A 19,844-nucleotide genomic window follows, 5' to 3' on the forward strand; every position below is an offset into this window, starting at 1 on the left:
CTGCTAAGTATGGGTAATTCTTTTCCTTTTAATTTTTTGTTTCAAAATTTCTTTTCATATAGTACCTTTTAGTCATATTCTTTTCCCTCCCCCAAGTGTTTCTAGATCCTCCATACAACCCTACCCACCCAAGCTGATGTTCTTTCTCAGAAAAGAAAGATGAAAATCAAAGCAATAAAAAATGTAATATGAAAAACAAAACACAACTAAAATCTCACATAATAAACAAAACAACAAGACCATGGAACCTGCATGGAAGTGTAGTTGACAGACCCAGTGTCACTGCATTGGAGAAAACTGATTCCCCCTTTCCTAGCAGGTATCAATTGTTGAGAGCTGGGGCTTTCTATCCACTTCCCCTTCTCAGTGCTGGGATTTTGTCTAGTTTGAGCCTGTGCAGGTCTTGGGTACACTGTTCCAGCCATGGTGAGCTCATGTGTATATCAGTCCTGTTGGAGATACAGTTTCCTTGGAGTCATCTACTACTTGTGGTTCTTACACTTTTTCCTCTTCCACATTCTCTGAGCCTCGAGGGGAGGAGTTTGATAAAGGATACGGGATGCAACTAACCTCAGATAGATTTAACAATAAAATACTCAGGTTTGGACTCTTTGGTAGGTTTCCTTGGATGACTGCCTCTTTATTTTTAAAATTTTTAGATGCAGTTCTAACATATTGAAATTCAAAACATAATTCTATTATGTGCAGAACATACATTGTTGAAGTTGTGGAAGTTAGATTCTTTGGGAACCTCCTTCCTCATACTAGGTTGCCTTGTCCAGCCTTAATACAAGAGGAGGTGCTCAGCCCTACTGCAACTTGATATGCCATGTTTTGTTGATATCCATGTGTGGTGGTTTGAAAAAAAATGTCCCCCAAAGGGAGTAGCACTAGTAGGTGCTGTGGCCTTGTTGGAGGAAGTGACACTGTAGGAACAAGCTTTGAGATCTCTTTTTCTCAAGCTTCCCTCAGTGTGACAGTCAATCAACTTTCTGCTTCCTGTTAGATGTAGCACTCTCAACTCCAACACATCTTTTTGTATGATGCCATGCTCGCCTTCATGCCAATGGGCTGAACCTCTGAATCTGTAAGTGAACCACCATCAATTAAATGTTTTCTTTACGATGTGTTTCCTCAGAGCAATCTTAAACCATGGGAGGCCTGCCTTTTTCTGAATAGAAACAAAGGAGAAGTGACTTGGGGGTGCAGAGGGGAAGTTGGGGTGGAAGGGGTGGGACTCAGGATGTAAAATAAATGCTATACAAAAAAGGTTTTTAAAGAGGAAGACATAGAGGTTGACTCTCCCCCAAGTGGGCCAAGCAACTGTGAGCCTGCTGCTATTGCTGGGCCACTCCTGCCCCCACTCAGGGCAGAGGTGAACTCCAGCCCCCCCTCAGGCCCAAGGTCCTTCCACTTGCCCATGCTGGGATCTCTTGGCCTGGGGACTGCAGGCAGGTAACTCACCAAGCAACCTCCAGTCTGCTGATAGCACTGTCCTAATCCAGCTCCCACCAACCAGGAGAGAGAGTGCTTCAGACATGCCTGTACCCACCATGAGACCCATGAAAATATTGGACTTGCTTGCACCCACCTGAAGAGAACCTTGGACCTGTACCCACCAGGAAAGGAAGAGATACCACATGTACCCACTGGAAGAAGCGATGGGAAGATGACAATATAAGAACACATCCAACAACCGAAAAGCAAAACAAGTGAAAGAAATGTATAGCAAAAACTTTGAGTCTATGAAGAAAGAAATTAAAAAAGATACCAGAAAATGGAAAGATCTCCCATGCTCTTGGATAGGTAGGATCAACATAGTAAAAATGGCAATCTTGCCAAAAGCAATTTACAGATTCAATGCAATCCCCATCAAAGTCCCAGCACAATTTTTCACGGAACTTGAAAGCACAGTAATCAACTTTATATGGAAAAACAAAAGACCCAGGATAGCCAAAAGAACCATGTACAATAAAGGAACTTCTGGAGGCATCACCATCCCTGACTTCAAGTTCTAATATAGAACTACAGTCCTGAAAACAGCCTGGTATTGGCACAAAAATAGACAGGTAGACCGATGGAATAGAGTTGAAAACCTGATATTAACCCACACACCTACAAACACTTGATTTTTGACAAAGAAGCTAAAATCATACAATGGAAAAAAGAAAGCATCTTCAACAAATGATGCTGGCTTAACTGGATGCTGGCATACAGAAGACTGAAGATAGATCCATGTCTATCTCCATGCACAAAACTAAAGTCCAAATGAATCACAGACCTCAACATCAATCTAGCCACACTGAACATCTTAGAAGAAAAAGTAGGATGTACTCTTGAAGGAATTGGTACAGGAGACAGCTTCCTGAACATAACACCAGTAGCACAGACACTGAGATCAACAATTATGGGACCTCCTGAAACTGAGAAGCTTCTGTAAGGCACAGTACACAGTCAACAAGACAAAACGACAGCTCACAGAATGGGAAAAGATATTCACTAACCCCACATCTGACAGAGGGCTGGTCCCCAAAATTTACAAAGAACTCAAGAAGCAAGTCTCCAAAACACTAAAGGATCTGATTAAAAAGGGGCTACAGAACTAAATAGAGAATTCTCAATAGAGGAGTCTAAAATGGCTGATAGACCATTAAGAAAGTGCTTAACATCCTTAGCCATCAGGGAAATGCAAATCAAAACAACTCTGAGATACCATCTCACTCCTGTCAGAATGACTAAAATCAAAAACTCCAAGGACAGTTTATGCTGGAGAGGATGTGGAGAAAGGGGAACACTCCTGCACTGCTGGTGGGATTGACGACACATGGAAATCAGTATGGAATTCCACAGGAAAATGGGAATCAGTCTACCACAAGACCCAGCAATTCCACTCTTAGGCATATACCCAAAAGATGCCCATTCATACAACAAGGACGTCTGTTCCACTATGTTCATAGCAGTATTATTTGTAATAACCAGAACCTGGGAGCAACCTAGATGCCCCTTAATTGAAGAGTGGATAGAGAAAATGTGGTACATTTACACCATGGAGTACTACTCAGTGGATAAAAACAATGGAATATTGAAATTTGCAGGCTAATTGATGGCACTAGAAGAAACCATCCTGGGTGAGGTAACCCAGTCACAAAACGACAAATATTGTATGTAATCACTCATATATGGATTTTACATGGAACAGGGGATTTCCAGCCTAAAATCCCACCGCCAAAGAGTGTGGGAAACAGGGAGGGCCCTAAGAGAGATATGCATGGTACCCCAGAGAAGGAGAATGGGACAGGATCTCCTGAGTAGATTGGGAGAATGGGGGGAGGGGAGGGAAGAAGCAGCTGGGTAAAAGAGAGGGAGAGAAGAGGAAGACATGCGGGAGCAGGAAGGTTAAGTTGGGGGAAGAATAGACGAGAGCAGGATGAGAGATACAATAACACAGGGAGTCATTATAAGTTTGAAGAGAGATCTGGCACTAGTGATATTTCCAGAGATCTACAAGGATGACACTAACTGGCAATCTAAGTAATAGTGGAGAGGCTACCTTAAAAGTCCTTCCCCAATAATGAGATTGACAACTACCTTATATGCCATCCTAGAGCCTTCATCTAGTGACTGATGGAAGCAGAGGCAGACACCCACAGCTAAACACTGATTGAACTCTTGGAAGCCAGCTGCAGTGAGGGAGGAGTGATAAGCAAAGGGGTCAAGTCTGGGCTGGTGAAACCCACAGAAACACCTGACCTGAACAATGTGGAGCTCATGGACTACAGACAGATGCCGGAGAGACCAGCATGGGACTTATTCACACCTCCTAAATTCGGATGTCAGTGAGGAGGCCTTGGCAATCTTTGGGTCCTCAGGTAGTAGATCAGTATTTATTCCTGGCATACGAATGGACTTGGAAGCCCATTTTACATGAAGGGATGCTCTCTCAGGCTAGACACATGCCCAGGATGATATGAGAGACTTTGGAGATCCACCATGGAGGGCCTCACCCTCCCTGGGGAGCAGAGTTGGGATTGGGTGGGGGACTGGAGGGGTTGGTGAGTGGCAGGGTAGGAGGGGAGGGAGAGGGAGCTAAGATTGACCTGTGAAGCAAGCTTGTTTCTAATTTAAATTGAAAAATAGATAAATTAATAAATAAATAAATAAATAAGAAAGACAGAGGTTGAAATTCTATTCCATTAAACCAACCAGTTTACAAACGTACACATACCTTGTCCTCACTATGTTTCAGGCACAACTGACAAAAAAGGCCAAACAGTTTGTTGTAAATTATTTGAAATTCATGCTCTGAAGTTTGAAATCTGTAACCTAAGATAACTCTATATATTATAATTTCGAAAACCTGAAACCAGAATGGGTTCTCTGAATGCAAATGAACCTCTTACACATCCACCTGAATTTACTCTTTGCAAGAGATTTGTGGCAGTTGTTTACTGAAAAAGTTAAGACTGAAAGGACATAGCAATTCTAATTGTTTCGGTCAATTAATAATTTTTGTAACAGCAAAGACCATGCTCTGTGAAAAGGGGATTTTCCTTGGCTATTAAGTTTAAACAGTGTTTAAAGCCACGATTTAGATTCAATTAAATGTTCTTATTACATCTACTGCCTCCTCTACTGCTTCCTCTGATATTCTTGGTGAATCATTAAATTAACATTTTGTGATCACAGAAAACACTTTATTTTTCATGTTTTCAATATGTCACTGTACTTCAACTCAATATTCCAGTCCAAATAGCAGATATCTTAAATAAAAATGCACAAGTAAGAATAATTAACTTCCCTTTAGGGCAAAGATATCAACAATAAGTTGCTGTGGACAAAACAATCAATTATTATTGAATTCCAGGCACCATACTAATATTTCCAGCTATGGAGATCCTTGAGACTCAAGTTGCCCATTTTGCTTTTAACGAACAAGGTCAAAATCATGAATTGAAATACTGTGACTCTACCGGCATACTTTACACCTCAGAAAAAAAAATTTTGCTTCAAGGCATTGCTAACTGCCAAGTATTTTTCCAGTAGGCCTAAGTTTTAATAGACACATCAAAGTTGAAGATAGATATATCCCTTGGAATCAAGTTCTAGACTAGTTAACTACACTTTGGTATGATATAAAATAAAGTCAAAACATATATTAAGCTCTAACTCTGAGCTAGCCTGGGTGCAGAGGGAATAAAAAGTACAAAGTAGATAAATTAGACAAAATAAAATGGAAAAATTTAGAGAATGTAGGGATGAGGAATGAATTGCAAGTTCTAGTTTTCCAAATTTTAATCAGGCAATTCCTTCCACTCTGAAAGATGTGGAGGGTACATATTTAGATTGTAGATAAAGTTGTTAGTTCAGTTTGGGCCAAATTGAAATCTGAGATGATGACCTCCACTGTTGTATCCAAACTGAAATGAAGGAATTTAGATTGGCCTAGAAGTATTTCTAAAGCAAGAATCCAAATAAAACCTGCATTTCAGAACAATGAAAAAGTCAATGTGGGAGGAGAGTCAGACAGTGAAGGTGATCAGAGAGAAGCAGCAAGCAGGTGAGGCACAGATGCAAGATGGAAAGACTGAAGATCAAAGTGATCTGTCAAAGGAAGTCCTAAATATCACTAAACTTAGACCCAGGGCACACTGGTGATCATTGCTGGGAGATTTTCTATGGAATGGTAGGTATAGGATACAGAGAGTCATAAGCCATCATTTGCTCATTTGAATATTACCTGGGAACCCTATTTGAGTGTTAGAGATTAGAAAGTAGTAGCCATGCATTTTAAATACTAAGAAAATAAGATGGGAGAAACTAGGAAATTTGAATAAAGAGAACCCTGAAATGCATTTCCAGTTAAGAATGTTTGGAGCAATAGGAGGAGAAGAGAGCTGCATTTTGGGAAAGGGAAAGACTGATAGTAGAAATAAAGACAAAAGATTGATGACTAGGATTGAGAGCCCAGTAGCCAATCATCATAGTTAAACAGTTTTTCCTTCCAACAATGTCAACAGCACAAATGTAGGTAAGAAGACCGCAGATGGTCAGTTGGAGCTAAGATTGAATGTTGGCAAATCTGTGAGGCTGAAGTTTCAAGGGAGGCAGCTAATTTAGGAACCTAGTGATATCAGGGAAAGGGATGTCCAAAGAAAGAATTCAAAGACATTCTGACATATATAGAGAGTGGATGAGGCCAGTTTAACATACAAGATAACGGGTTAGAAAAATTTAGGAAAATAGGATGTGTGGAGGGAAAAAATGAACAAAATTAGTAGCTATTTAGTGTCTTAACAAACTGAATTTCCAAAGAGACAAGAAGAGAGATACAGTGTTAAATATTTCAAGTCATACCAAATAACTTCTAAAGTTAGCTGTTATATCTGAATGTAAGAAATCACTACCATATTAATAAAGCATGGCCAGTTTCGATAACTTGGGAAACATTCAACCTTAAAAAGGAAAAGTAAAAGGATAAAAACCAGTGGTCTTCCAAATGTAGAAAATTATATAACTAACTGAGACAAATGCAATACTCTAAGGAGGACATTGGTGCAAAGACAAGATCAGCCTGCATAGTGCAAATGATGTATACAGACACAAACAGTTCCTTGATCACTACTGTCAGATTCAGAATCATATTCACTCAAAATGCTTATGCCTCCTGTGAATAATTTCATTCCATTTGAGAAATATGTCCCATCAGCAAATTTGATGTGTGGGTGTTTATTCTGCTTGAGGGTGGGAAGATCATCATTCATATAGCATAGTAACAGGGAATATGAATGAAGAATGAAGAAAACTAGCTTCTATGTGGCTTTCCCATTCTCGTGAATTCTATGATTTGTGACTCCTAATAGAACTCTTCCCAAGACAGACTTATGTCACAGTCTCATTTTTAGTCATACAGATGCACCTGTCTTACAGTACTTATCTTTTATTGAGTGTTTGGTGTCACTGATGCAAAGTGCATTCATGGTTAGATGCTCAGGTGACTGCCCAGTTCTTGGCTCTGTGTTGGTAGAGTATTGTACAAAAAGCTTACTCAAGGTTTCCGCCCTAGGGCTGATCAATTGATCATATTTATGCTAAGTCCCAATCTCCAACAAATACGTTGTGGATTAGAGATATCAGTTCCTAATTTCTAACTCAAGATTAAACAACAACAGAAGTCAAATAACAATGGGATGCACATGGTCCTATATAAAGCATAATTAGCTTGAAAATAACTGAAGGTGTAAGACTGAGTAGAAAGAATGATCTTGTCACAAAATGATGAGGACGAACAGCAAGCAGTTATATGTGCTACCTTTTCTGCTTTCAAACACATGGAATCATTTCTGAGCTGACGTAGAGCCCCATAACTGGGGATTTGATGTTGGAAGCATGAAGGAGCCCTTGAACAGTGCCATGAAGCAGAAAGGCAGTGGGCACTGTGATTAGGAGCTGTGATGAAATAGTGGAAGAAGACACTTATCACAATAATGCGGGCATCTAGTCAAGCACTGTTTTCTAGACTTTGCTAGTCATTGTGTTCATGTGAACAGTGACTGTATGGAGTAGTGACACCGTTTCTGTTTGGGAACAGAGAAGCACATTCATTCAACTCTATAGCTCTGTGAGAAATAAACATCTATGGATGTCAGAGGTACTGTCCTTGGTGCTTTAGCTTGAAAAGTAAAGTGTCACAAGAAAGGCAGCTATAGTGGTGAGTGTGTGTGTGTGTGTGTGTGTGTGTGTAGGTGCAACACAGTTACACAAACACACAGAAGTCCCAAATCCAGTCCTTGGGAGAAGGAGTTGTATGTAGATAGCTTCACCTACAGGCAACCTCTGAAGCCATGAGGTGGGCATGGAGGATTATGCCGTTACAAATGCTCCAGGTTTATAGACTTCATTGATTACTTTGTCTATTCCTAGCTCACTGTGCAATCCTGAGTTGTGTTTTCTCTCGGTGTCTTAAAAACATAATCACTGAGCAATCACTGTGCCATTGGGTTAAATTAGAGTGCTGGGCTGGAAGGTCCAATACTTCTTCCTTCTAAGATTTCTTTCATACCTGTTATCTGCAAAATGGTCCTAAGAACACCATTACCTCCAAAGCTTTGGAACTTTTCATTAGTTTTGTAAGTCATAACAGTTGGGCATAGACAAAACCAGTGATAAACACTAGTTCTCTGGTGCTATGAATCCCTCCATCCTAACTTATAGTTGAGGCCCATACAAATCCAAACCCCAACTTTGAGCAGCCACCCCTTAAAATGATCATAATTATAGACAGAGTGAAATACTGATCTGAACTATTTTTCAAAGCCTCATGATCACAGCCATTTTTTAAAAGACACCAGCTGAGTTCATTTATTTGCACGCGGATCTGTTAAGCCAAAAGAAGAATCATTTATAAAAACATTTCACCGAAGCTATTTGCCCGCCTGCATCCATTTGTAAGGATCATCGACATGTCCCTGTTGGCCTCACATTCCATCCTGGCAGTGTGTGACATGAGCCAATCTTGATGCCACACAGGCCTCAGCTGATGTGTGTCTGGTTTTATCTCAAAAGTGGGACCTACAAAATCAAACCCTGCCTTCCACACTTGAAAATTTGTGAGGCACATCGCATCGCAGGAACACACCACAAAAGCACAGGGCCAGCCCAGCCATAACCAGCAGCACCTGCTTGCACAAAACGTTGGCCATGGTGGTGAAGTTGGGGCATAAATTTGAAATTTGTTGTATAGACACACATCTCATGAAAAACAGTTTAGATGATCAACAGAAAACAAACAAAAAAAGATGTTTTCATCTTATGTTGGATATGTTTTAAAATAGGAAAGATGGATCATATATAACAAACATGTAGCAACTGATTGGGAAAAAATAATATTCCAGTAAACAACAGATTTCTCTACTTATACCTATTACTAGAAAAAAAATCAACAAGAGTCATGCATCAGGTCCAACTTCCCATTAGGCACAGAGGATGGTGACAGGGTAGGCTGTAAACACATAGCTTTTACAACCTGGCTTCATGTCTGGGAACAGGCATGCCCATCACACATAAACCTTAAATTCTCTATAGTGTACTGAATTCCAAAGAATATGGAGGAGTTTGATACATGTGTTTATATAAAAAAGCAAACAAACAAACAATAAAACAATCACACACAGTATTCTCTACTTCTGTGGCAAGAGCAGTTTTCCCTAAGCATTGTGCTTAATGATATAGAGAAGTCAAGTCTAAACTTTATGATGTCATTTTCAGGGTGGAGCCAACTATTTTCTCATTCCTGAAAAAGCCCATCTCTGCCCTGTGATGCCTAATTTTGCAAAGCTGGACAAGCAGGAGATTTCCACATGTGAGAAACAACTACAAAACTACTTTTGCTGTAAAAGGAAAGCTTTGTCCCAAAGCTTGTGTCTTTTTTAGCCACTTCATTATTCCTGTTAGTGAACTAGTCAGAGGCTTGTCTGATCAGGCCAGACTCTGAATTTATGCCTTCCCCATTCCTACTCTACTATGCCTAAGAAGAAATGCATTCTGAATCTCAAACAACTGGCTTTACAAATAAAAGTTAAGAAATCAACCCATTCAGAAGACGAGGAAGAAAAGAAAAAGAAATTTGCATTTCCTATTTATACTATTTAAAATATGACTTAAGACTATATTTGTCCTAACTTCATAGTACTATAGAATCAGTTCAGAGAATTTCTGACATACATCTGCATAGGTTTAGTATTTAAAATGAACCTAAATTTTATCTTCCTACATCTGTAGAACCAATACATGACATTCAGTTTTAATCAACAGATTCAAATAGCTGCAATGTATAGGTGAATGCTTTAGGGGATCTTTTTGACTAAGATTGTGCAATACTTGGGATAGCAGAGTAGAATTCTATCACTTCTATTACAGATTCAAAATTACCAGTGTGATTGAGTCCCCACCCACACACCAGCTTCAGAGTTACTTATCTGGTGAAGGCTGTGTGGAGTACTTGTGTGATTCATTCCAAGTAGGATTCAATTCTTAAAGGAAAGTAGGGGCAGGGAATGGTAAACAGATGATAGGCTTGGCTATCTTTTATTAATAAATACAAAAGGAAAAAAAAGAGTAAGGAACAGAAAGTTAAAAAAAAATCAACAGGCCACATGGGATGTGGGCCCAATACAGGCAATCTTTTGAGTTTGTATAGTTAAGACCAAAATAGGCCTGAAGGAGTTATTCACCTCCATATGCCATATGTTCCATCAGTGATGGGAGAATGCAAGCAGAGAGGAGACATGAAATCTGAGTGCATTACACTCACTACAGTCTCTGGTTACTTGGGTCAGGATAAAGACTGTGAACTTGTAATGTGTCATCAGACTATTCCAGGGACCTACCGCGTAACTTAGCACCAGTTTAGAAGAGTAATTGGTTTCAGTAGTGCTCTTTCCTTGCCTGGAATCGAGTATGCTCACATTGGAAAGTTTTCACAAAGGCTGCTTGTCCTCCTTATGATAGGATGCTGAGGATGGATTTTCTACATCAGACAAAAGACCCTAACAAACTGAAGTTCAATGTTAGTTTTAATTCTATTATTCTCAGAGAAATTGCCATCTTAACTGCCCCACAGATGTATTCTGTGATATTTGTATTTGCAAACAACAGGACAGATGGGAAATGAAGAACAACACAGGTTTTTGAGTCACTAATAATCAATCATCAAAAATCACCTACAAATAAAACATATTGATTTGATTTATAAATTTAAATTAGCTGTTAAGATGATTCAGAATTAAACATAATAAATGATTCACCATGGAAAGTGTCTAATTCATATGCATAAAAGTTTGGATTTTAAGTATTATCAGAAAGCCAAACTGTACATGCAGGATAACAGACAGGGGGATGAGATCCAGTAACAGAGTCTACTTTCTCACCCCAGTTTTGTGATGACCACATAGTCAGTCGAGCATGCACAAATTACTTAACTTGCTGGACGGTTTAGCTATTTATCATCTAAGAAATACACAGGTTAGCCAACATAGGTTCCAAAGTACCTTCAAGTTTAATACTCCTCTAACTTATTTCATGTAGAAAAAACACTGCTTGGGATAATAAAGCTGGTGAAACAAAACATTCAAAAAATGGAATATTCTAGCCAATAAGTTTTCAGCAAAACAACTGCACTCCTGATGGACAGCAATTCTTTCAAAAGAAAACTGAAGAGGGCAGGAATAAAACAAGCAAAGTGCCTCTTCATAACCAAGCCTGGTTCTTTATAATCATTGTTTCTTTAAATCCTCCAGGGACTTCTTGAGTCAAACTAACTACAGCTAAGGCCTGAATCATCCAAGAAGATCTCACATCCAAGACCTGTCAGTTTGATGATCACTGTTTGTGCTGCAGACACAAATGGTGCTGTTTGTCAGCACCTAGGAAGTAAAGATGGCTAAGCCTCCCTTGCCCCTTCCCTCCCCCACCCCCACTTCTCTTCATTCTTTCCCCAAAGGCCAAAGAAACCAAGCACACTACATGTCAGCTTCAGCACATTTTACAGAGGGGGTTAACCACCTTTTCAAAGCATATGTCAAATTTCTCATTCTATCCTTCTGGCACATTTATCAAGAGACAGAACGCTAACTAGATGGCATGCCTCCAGTGGAGAAAGAGAATTGTTACATGGATTTACAAAACAAATAGGTAAATGAAAATTAATCACCCATATCACTGCCTAAAATTGCCCTCACTACTGTAAAGACCCACCACCAAACTTGCTTTATGCCCTAAGGAGAATAATATGTAATATGCTTCAATTAAATAAAAGAAATACATTAAATATTCTTAAGATAAGATCTAAATCAAATTGAAGCGAAGTTGCCTGAGCAGGACTTTCAAATGCATACATTGCTTAATAAAATAACTCAGCTATCATGTTTTTATGCATCTGAATAGACACACACACACACACACATACACACACACACACCACCTGAGAATTGCAGCTCAGCATAAACAAACAACAAGAAGTGAAAATAACTTGTTAATACAAATGATCTTTCTTTGAAAGGTCTAACCAGCATCTCTTCTCTTTCTCTAGGTTCACTTTCAATGACCTCAGCAGAAAAGGTTAATGGTCACTACATACTGCCACGTACAGTTTTCACACACTGCTTAGCTTCAGCAGAGGTGCATTAAGATGAGAACCCAGGAGAGCTGTTACCATGGCTAATTCAATACCATGATGCACCTGCAGAAGGTGCCAGGGCTGTAGTTGGTAAGAGACAAACAGGTGTCTCTCTTTCAATAATTCAGCAAATCAATTTTGGCAAGTTAGAACTTCTATCACAGCTAAGAACAGTCAAAAGACAATGAATAGATAACACAGCTTGAATATTATCCAGTGTGAAATCCAGTGTAACAATAGGATCAGACATTTAAATTTGTGTGGCTGATAAAATAAGCATGGCCAGCCAGAGCCTTAAAAAATAGTCACAATAATCCCTTATTTGGGGAGAGGGTCAGTGAGCAAAATTAAAGTGAATTTTAGGGTCTAACTGTATAGCAGGCTGTTACATTTAGATTCAAGATAGTTTTGAAATCAACTCAGGTTTTTGTTTAGGGGAAACACTCAATGAATCATCAATGCAAGAACTTCAAGAGAAAATAGTGTTCTTTGGTAGGTGCAATTAAACAGAAAACCTCTATGATTTAGCAATACATTGAGAACTCGGTCAGATTATCAAAACTTTCCCAAGTTCCTTAATAGTCAATGATAAATCATGATCCTAAATAAAAGACATACCCTTTCTGACAATTCCCAATCAAAATGAATTCACCAGCTAATTAGACAATTCCTTCAAAATGGCCAAGTGGATTATTTGATTAAAATAGCAGATAAAACCCTTTGTCTATTCTTTACCTAAAGTCACTGTGGTATCAATCAATTCCTCTAGGGCTGGAGCAGAGACCCCAGGTGCTGGAGACAGGACTGAGCAATATAGTAAGATGCTGGAGACGCCTGCCTCCTTCCCAACTACCACTGTTTTTTTCTTTTATATGAACTTACACAGAAATTAAAATAGAAAATTATATTTTGTATTTAGAAGCATCCTTAGATGTCACATTTTATGAACTAAAGCCCAAAAGTGTTTGGTGATTTGCCTAAGGCTCCTGTCTTGTTTGCTTAAATTCCAACTCTAGAATTATAAAAGAAATGATAAGTGAGACATGCAGTTTTTAATAAAATATTTAATTCTGCATCTTGCGCACAGTTACATATGTTGATTCTAAATAATACGCAAACGTTTTCCTTAGAAAAATAAAAATAAGTCCATCATTGTTAAAACCCACTTCTGATAGCATTGCAGAGAAATCACCCATTTCTGGAACAATCTTTATTCCACAGCATAGGACCCTGTTAACAACTTAATTCAGTTTTTAGCATTTAATACAATAACTGAGGAGCATCCACAATGAAGGAAAAGATGATGAAACTCTCATTTAGAACTCAGAAAGGAAGAAACATTACTTAGAATAAAATCAAGTTTTAGGAAGCCCTTGAAACTATACAAGAGAGGGAAGAATTGGGGGGGGGTGATTTTCTGGAAAGTCCTTATTATCTCTATCTTTAATTATCATATGATTCATTTCTTATAATATGAATGGATAGAAAACCTTCACGGCAGAGTTAAGTTTCATAAAAGGAAAGAAAAACACTAGAGACCAAGAATGATGTTTCTTTAAAAAAAATCAATGGCATCATTAAATAAGACATGAATATCATCAATAAATTCCACCATGCTCTCAGCCTTAACATAAATGGAGTTTCTCCCATGTGATGCGCTACATGGGGTATAGACTTCCAAGTTATACCAAAGACTAATTAAAACAGATACACAGCAGATGTAATTGAATTCAGCTGCATTACCCATTTGAGAAGACTGACTTTAAGAGTCGGGTTTGCTGGGTACGCTTTTCTATAGCAGTTAAATACAGAATCCCCTCTGCCCAATTCACAAAGGCCCTGAAACTGGAATCAAAGATGCATTACTAGGTCACTGTGCTATGTGACATGGCTCTGCAAAGCTTTAATATTTAATATTTAATGAAATGCCGAACCCCAGATGCCAGTTCACTGTGACACATTCCATTTAAGATGTAGTATTTTGAAGTTTGGGACCCAACAGCCAGCTAAGTCTACAAGTTTTCAACTGCATAGTATAAAGAAAGGATGCTTCTGAAAAAATAAAAAAAATCACTGCATTTTATTTTGACCTGGCAAGGCAACACTCAGGCTGGTCACTGTTGTATCCTTAGAACGACCTTGGTGACTCTGATAAGGTGGGATTTTCTGAGTTTAACAATTATTACCTTCATTATACTATCTTTTTAGTCTGTTGGAAAGCACTTTGCCCTGCTGACATGTTTTTTTTCCAGCAAATTTATTTTTAAAAATCCTCAGCAAAACTAGTAGAATGTAAGCATTTGAGAGATTTTGTTTGAGTCAATTTGTACACACATTCATCACAACAGAAATCACAGAGGGTGTGAATTAGACTTGGTGTGTTTTGATCGCAAGAAATGTGTTCAAGGAATAACAGTCCAAGCAATGTTCTTTGAGCTCCCCACCCCCCAGTTGCTACACTTCAAAATTACTCCTCATGCAAACTGGCAGTATTTTTTAATGTGTGCCACTAATCTTAGTTCAATTTGAGAATATATCAAGGAAGCTAAATTTAGAAAACATAGACTGCTACTACATTAGAATAGATTATTCATGAAAAAGCATTATAACATGGAAATATCTCTGAAACTCAGAGAACATTCTGTAAAAACACTATAGCAATACTGTTCCGGCAAATACCAAAGAATTGTAATTGGCATTATTGTGTTATTGTCACCACATGAGTTTTCAACTCTCAGCTTTCATCAATCACAGCAGGGTTTTTGTCATGTAGAAATAATTCCCATGGCTTTCAGTGCCACAGAAATTGGGATCTAAATTATTTATTAGCCAATGCTCAAAAGGTATAAATGGAATGCATTCATAGTTAGACTTTAAAAGTCCAGAAGGAAAAAAAATGGGCTTCAGGTACAAGTTCACAAAGATCCTTCTTCAAGAAGATAAGAAATAATTTTTAAAATGAAGATCACACATAGCTGCCATCTCTCTCCCTCTCATTTGGGCACATAAACTCAGTGATCTTGGCAGGGAGATGCTTTCTCTCCTCATCCTGAGGCAGTTCCTGGATTTTAAATCTATTGGGACCTGTCTAAGCCTCACTGCCAGAGCACTGGCAGGTACAAGAAAAATTGTATTTCTCTGCTATTTTAAAGTCAATTTACAAATGTCTCCATGTGGGTATTTTTTTAATTCTACAGTTATTGCTGCTGCTTACTGACAGTAAATGAGTTCCCCTAACTTAATAACAAAATTATGAACATGCATCAGAGAAAGGCATTTCAACTTCCTTGTACAAACAGCGTGTTTCATCACCAGTAACTGTCCAGAAGTCAGGACTAGTGCATTAATCATGAACACCCACTCCAACATAAACAACTACTTTCAAACAAGCCAACCTTTTCTATCTTGAAAGGAGAAAAGTATACAGGCACACACAAAAAATTATTGAAAATAACAGCGACAACAACAGAACATATTCTAACCACTTACAAGATAAAACGACTCCTTCAAATAACAGAATCAATCAATAACATCTACAATATTAACAGCCATGTGGACCCGGACTGGTAATAGTGTCCAGATCGGATGTGTTGGCTATACTCACAACAAACCAAGCACAATGGAGCTTGCACTTCACACAACACCATCTGGTAAATCTTTTGCATCCAAGAGTAAAGAAGCATGCAAGGTTTACTGTCAGCCCGGGCATGTGAGAAGGACCAGGGGAGGAGGGCAGAAGGGAGGAGGGCGGAGGAGAGCGCTTACTTCGAAAATGCTCAGAAGCATAGTAATACACATCCTCATAGCCCTCTTGGTAATCCTCTTCCGGGCGGTACTTTTTCCCCTTTCTTCTTCTAGACCTCCGAATCTGCTTGACGAATCCCAGGAAGCGGTCCATAACTGGCTCCTAGGGCAGCGCTGTGCAGCCAGCAGCAGAGCAGACAGCCCAGCTGCTGTGCAAGACTGTAGAGCATGAATGAACCTCAGGAAGCCCTGCTACTGGGACCCATTACCCTCTAGCCTTGCTCCCGGTGCCCATCAAGGCAGAGAGTTCAGCTGCAGCAGGGGAAAACATAACAGCGATAAGGGAGTACCTTGGTGAGACTTCTCATTTAGCCCAAGAAATTGTCAGATCTGCTATTTTTTTAAAGGATGGGTGGGGCAGAGAAAGAAAGTGAGATGATAGCAAAAGTAAGATAACAATTAAAAACACACAGCGAAACTGCGGGCTTCAACTTGCTCCCATACCAAACAAAAGTTCAAGATATTTCATTCAGCTGAAGCAAGAGGCATCCTGGCACTAAAATGTCACTACCCAATACCTCCATCACCAGGGCGGGTGGGGAAGCTCCCTAGTCACTGGACTGAACCAAAGCTAGGGACGACCCGGCTTTCCCCACCAGCCAATCCTACCCACTTCTATTAACATTCCTTTGCTCAGAGCACAGCTGGCACGTGGGAAACTTCCTAGAAAGCTACAGTTTGGGCAAAGAGAAGACTGGTTAACTCTTTGGGCTCTTGGCAAGCCACATTAGTGATCTGCAAAGTGGTTTCATCCATATGTACAGCCCTCTTGCTGACTGAGTGTGCTGTATGTGTTAATTGGAGCAGCAGGGAGAAGGCTCTGCAGCTGCTTTCAAAGGACACATTTACCCCACTGGGCATTAATGTATTCCAATCGCTGTTTGATCTAGATATTAAAATGAGCTTCTCAGAGAGGCTTCTCACAGGCTTAGCAACAGCACTGGCCCCACAATCATCAAATAAAAGAAGTTGCATGGTTTTCAGAGAAGGGGAACACAAATAATTCAACTTTGAGTGCCTGCAGCTCAAGTATGACTCAGGCTGAGCTGTCACACAGCTTAACAACAAAACAAGTGAGCAAAAGGGCGAGTGAACCTGAATTCTTGAAGCAAGAAATGGTTATAAGTATGTCTATGCCTTGTTTATGCTGATCCTTAAAAGTCACAAACAACTTTAAAAAAAACAACAAAAACCTGGCTATCAAAAATATTTGAGGTCAAGGGGCAGAAGTCCCGGAGAGGCTACATGGGTAAGCATAGATCCTATGTAATCCTCCCTCTCTAGGGTCTTTCTTCAGAAATTTCCGCATGGATGGTAATTTCTAACACAAGGAATAAGCCCTTAGTTCACAGTACAGTTCATCATGCACGTCAGCATATTACCTAGCAAACTAATGATATTCCACAGCCCCTTGTTCCCAGAAATGTAATTTAAAGAAATGTGTCTGACTGAATAATGGTTGTTCAATAACAATACCATAACAAGTTTGCACAGCCATCCCAGGGGTACTGGCTGGCTGTACTCACTCTACCTGTTGTTAGGTTCATGGGCAATCTCTCTCTCTCTCTCTCTCTCTCTCTCTCTCTCTCTCTCTCTCTCTCTCTCTCTCTCTCTCTCCTACAATGAAGCAGAACTCTGTTTTCTGATAGAGATTGCTCATGATGAAGTAGGGACACTTTTATTTAGGAAGTCAGATATTTACCAACCAAGAACATTTTGACTCTGAAGTGTGTAGAGTTACATTCAATAGTTCCATGCAATTCCCCTATGCTTAGAAGTTTCTCATTTTGTATGCTGGAGGGGAGGGAGGATTGTGGCAAGAAATAAAAACTTAATGATGCTGAGAAAGAGATACTATAAAGTGTTTTTTGAACATCTTTAAACAACAACAAAAACCACTGTCCTTAGGTTCTGAATCCTTTCATTATTATTCTGGCTTCCTCAACCAAAACAAAGCAGAACAATTAAAAATAATTAAGCAGAAGCTTGACGATCAGGAGTCTAGACTTTGAATAACAGCTCAGTAAACAACAGCACATGGCCTCTTAAATCAGCCAAAGACCAGATATACAAGGGCACTTAGCTCTCCATGGAAAGGAACAGAAGGTTCAAATCCATTTCTGTGCCCCAGATTTACAACTGAATACTATTGGGACAGGGAATAGAACACAGTTTTTGCTACTAATTTAGAGATTATCTTGCCTACCCTAAGAGTCACTTGCAAAAAAAAAAGTCTTTTCTATGTAATTGTTCTTGAAACAGACTGTGCTGTTTAATTTTTGTTTTTTGTTTTTGTCAACTTGACATAAACTAAAGTCATTTAAAGGAACCTCAATTGAGAAAAAAGCCTCCATTAAATCAGGCTGTAGGCAAGTCTTGGGGTGCATTTTCTTAGCTAGTGATTGGTGTGTGAGTATTCCTGGGATAGTGGTCTTGGGTGCTATAAACAAGCAGGCTGAACAACCCATGAGGAGCAAGCCAGTAAGCAGCACTCCTCCATGGCCTCTGCATCAGGCCTTGCCTCCAGGTTTCTGCCCTGTTTGAGTTGCCATCCTGACTTCCTTCAAGGATGAATAGTACTATGAGAGTGTAAACCAAAAAAAAACCTTTCCTCCCCAACTTGCTTTTTGGTTATGGTGTTTCATCACCACAACAGAAACAACCTAAGATACAGAGTTTGAAGATTTGAATGCTGTTTTTTTCTGTATTAATTGAACCAAGAAAATACCCTCATTGACTAATTTGATAAGTGCACGTGTTCCCCAGAAACAATGCAGGTACACATTTTATTGTATGGTAACCGCAACTACACAGAATCTTAAGTGCATGATGTTGATTTGTTGTTAAAAGTTTCCCTTCAATCCAGAAGTACTGACACACTCATAAGATGAGGTAGAGATCTTTAGTATTGAAGATACCTTTGCAAGGGCAACTTGAAACTTTGCACTCATGTTTGCTGATTTTCACCTTCAGTAGTTGCCACGGAGAATTTTCTCAGCATAGTAAACAACCATCTTTACAGAAAAACCCACACCAACAAGTAAACTGTCCACAACTTATATGTATACACTTGTTGTTTTCAGAAGTATAGATCACAGTTACTCCTTGCTTTATTATTTGCTGTGTTTTTTCAAAATATTCACTTCGTGCAATTATATGTCTATGTCTGACTCCCCTCCCAACCCGCAAGCACACACATCTTTGAAGAGCCAAGAGACGTTTTATTCCCTGAAGTTGGAGTTCAAGTCATTTCTGAGCTGCCCGACATGGGCTCAGGAAACAGAACTCAGATCTTCCCCAAAACACTATGTGTTCTTAACTAGTGAACCATTTCTCTGGCCACCTATTTACTCAACCATTTGGTATTAGATAACCAACTGGTGTGGTCTTCCTGAGCAGGACTATTTCTCACCCTCTCAGCATTCCCTACTTGCCTCTAGTTCTTGTGTAGGGTTTCCCTCATCCACTTTGGCATGCCAATTGCTGCCCATATTCGGCTTATGTTTCGGTAGGTTAGGTAGTCATGCTGTTGATGGGTCAGATTCCCCCGCCCCTCTCTCTTTTGAAGGTGTTTGGATTTTCTATTTGGAGGGTTACGGCAGAGAGTGTATCAGTCTTATTAAAGCAAGGAAAACAGGAAACAGGAATCTGATATTTAGAGAAAATCTTCTTAAGTCACAGATAACGAATGAATGTGACTGTACACCCAACGGACATGTCAGGAAGGACGCGACACACACAAGTATGTGTCTAGATCCAAAAGACATGGCAGGAGTGTTTCGTTACAGGTGTTGGCGGAGAACAGAATCCTATCAGTGCTTTAATGAGTTTAGAGTTCTGGGTGCTTTTCCAGGCCCTCCCTTAAAGT

At 39.4% G+C, this 19,844-nt stretch overlaps 1 protein-coding gene across 6 annotated transcripts in view; it reads right to left on the reverse strand.

Moving 5' to 3' along the window:
• The window catches only part of Grip1 (glutamate receptor interacting protein 1), a 586,206-nt gene that overhangs the window by 335,535 nt on the left and 230,827 nt on the right, over positions 1-19,844 (reverse strand). The window contains exon 1 of one of the 6 annotated variants that reach the window (XM_040754813.1): positions 15,938-16,480. The exons of 2 other annotated variants lie outside the window; for them this stretch is intronic. In XM_040754813.1, the coding sequence (XP_040610747.1) occupies positions 15,938-16,070 (133 nt within the window). In that variant the 5' untranslated portion in view covers positions 16,071-16,480. Of the gene's footprint in view, positions 1-15,937; positions 16,481-19,844 lie in introns of those variants that run through there. 3 more of the 6 variants (XM_040754814.1, XM_040754817.1, XM_040754820.1) reach the window with 3 other exon arrangements.

The sequence above is a fragment of the Mesocricetus auratus genome, unplaced genomic scaffold, assembly GCF_017639785.1.
Source record: "Mesocricetus auratus isolate SY011 unplaced genomic scaffold, BCM_Maur_2.0 Super-Scaffold_100011, whole genome shotgun sequence".
Lineage (NCBI taxonomy): Eukaryota > Metazoa > Chordata > Mammalia > Rodentia > Cricetidae > Mesocricetus > Mesocricetus auratus.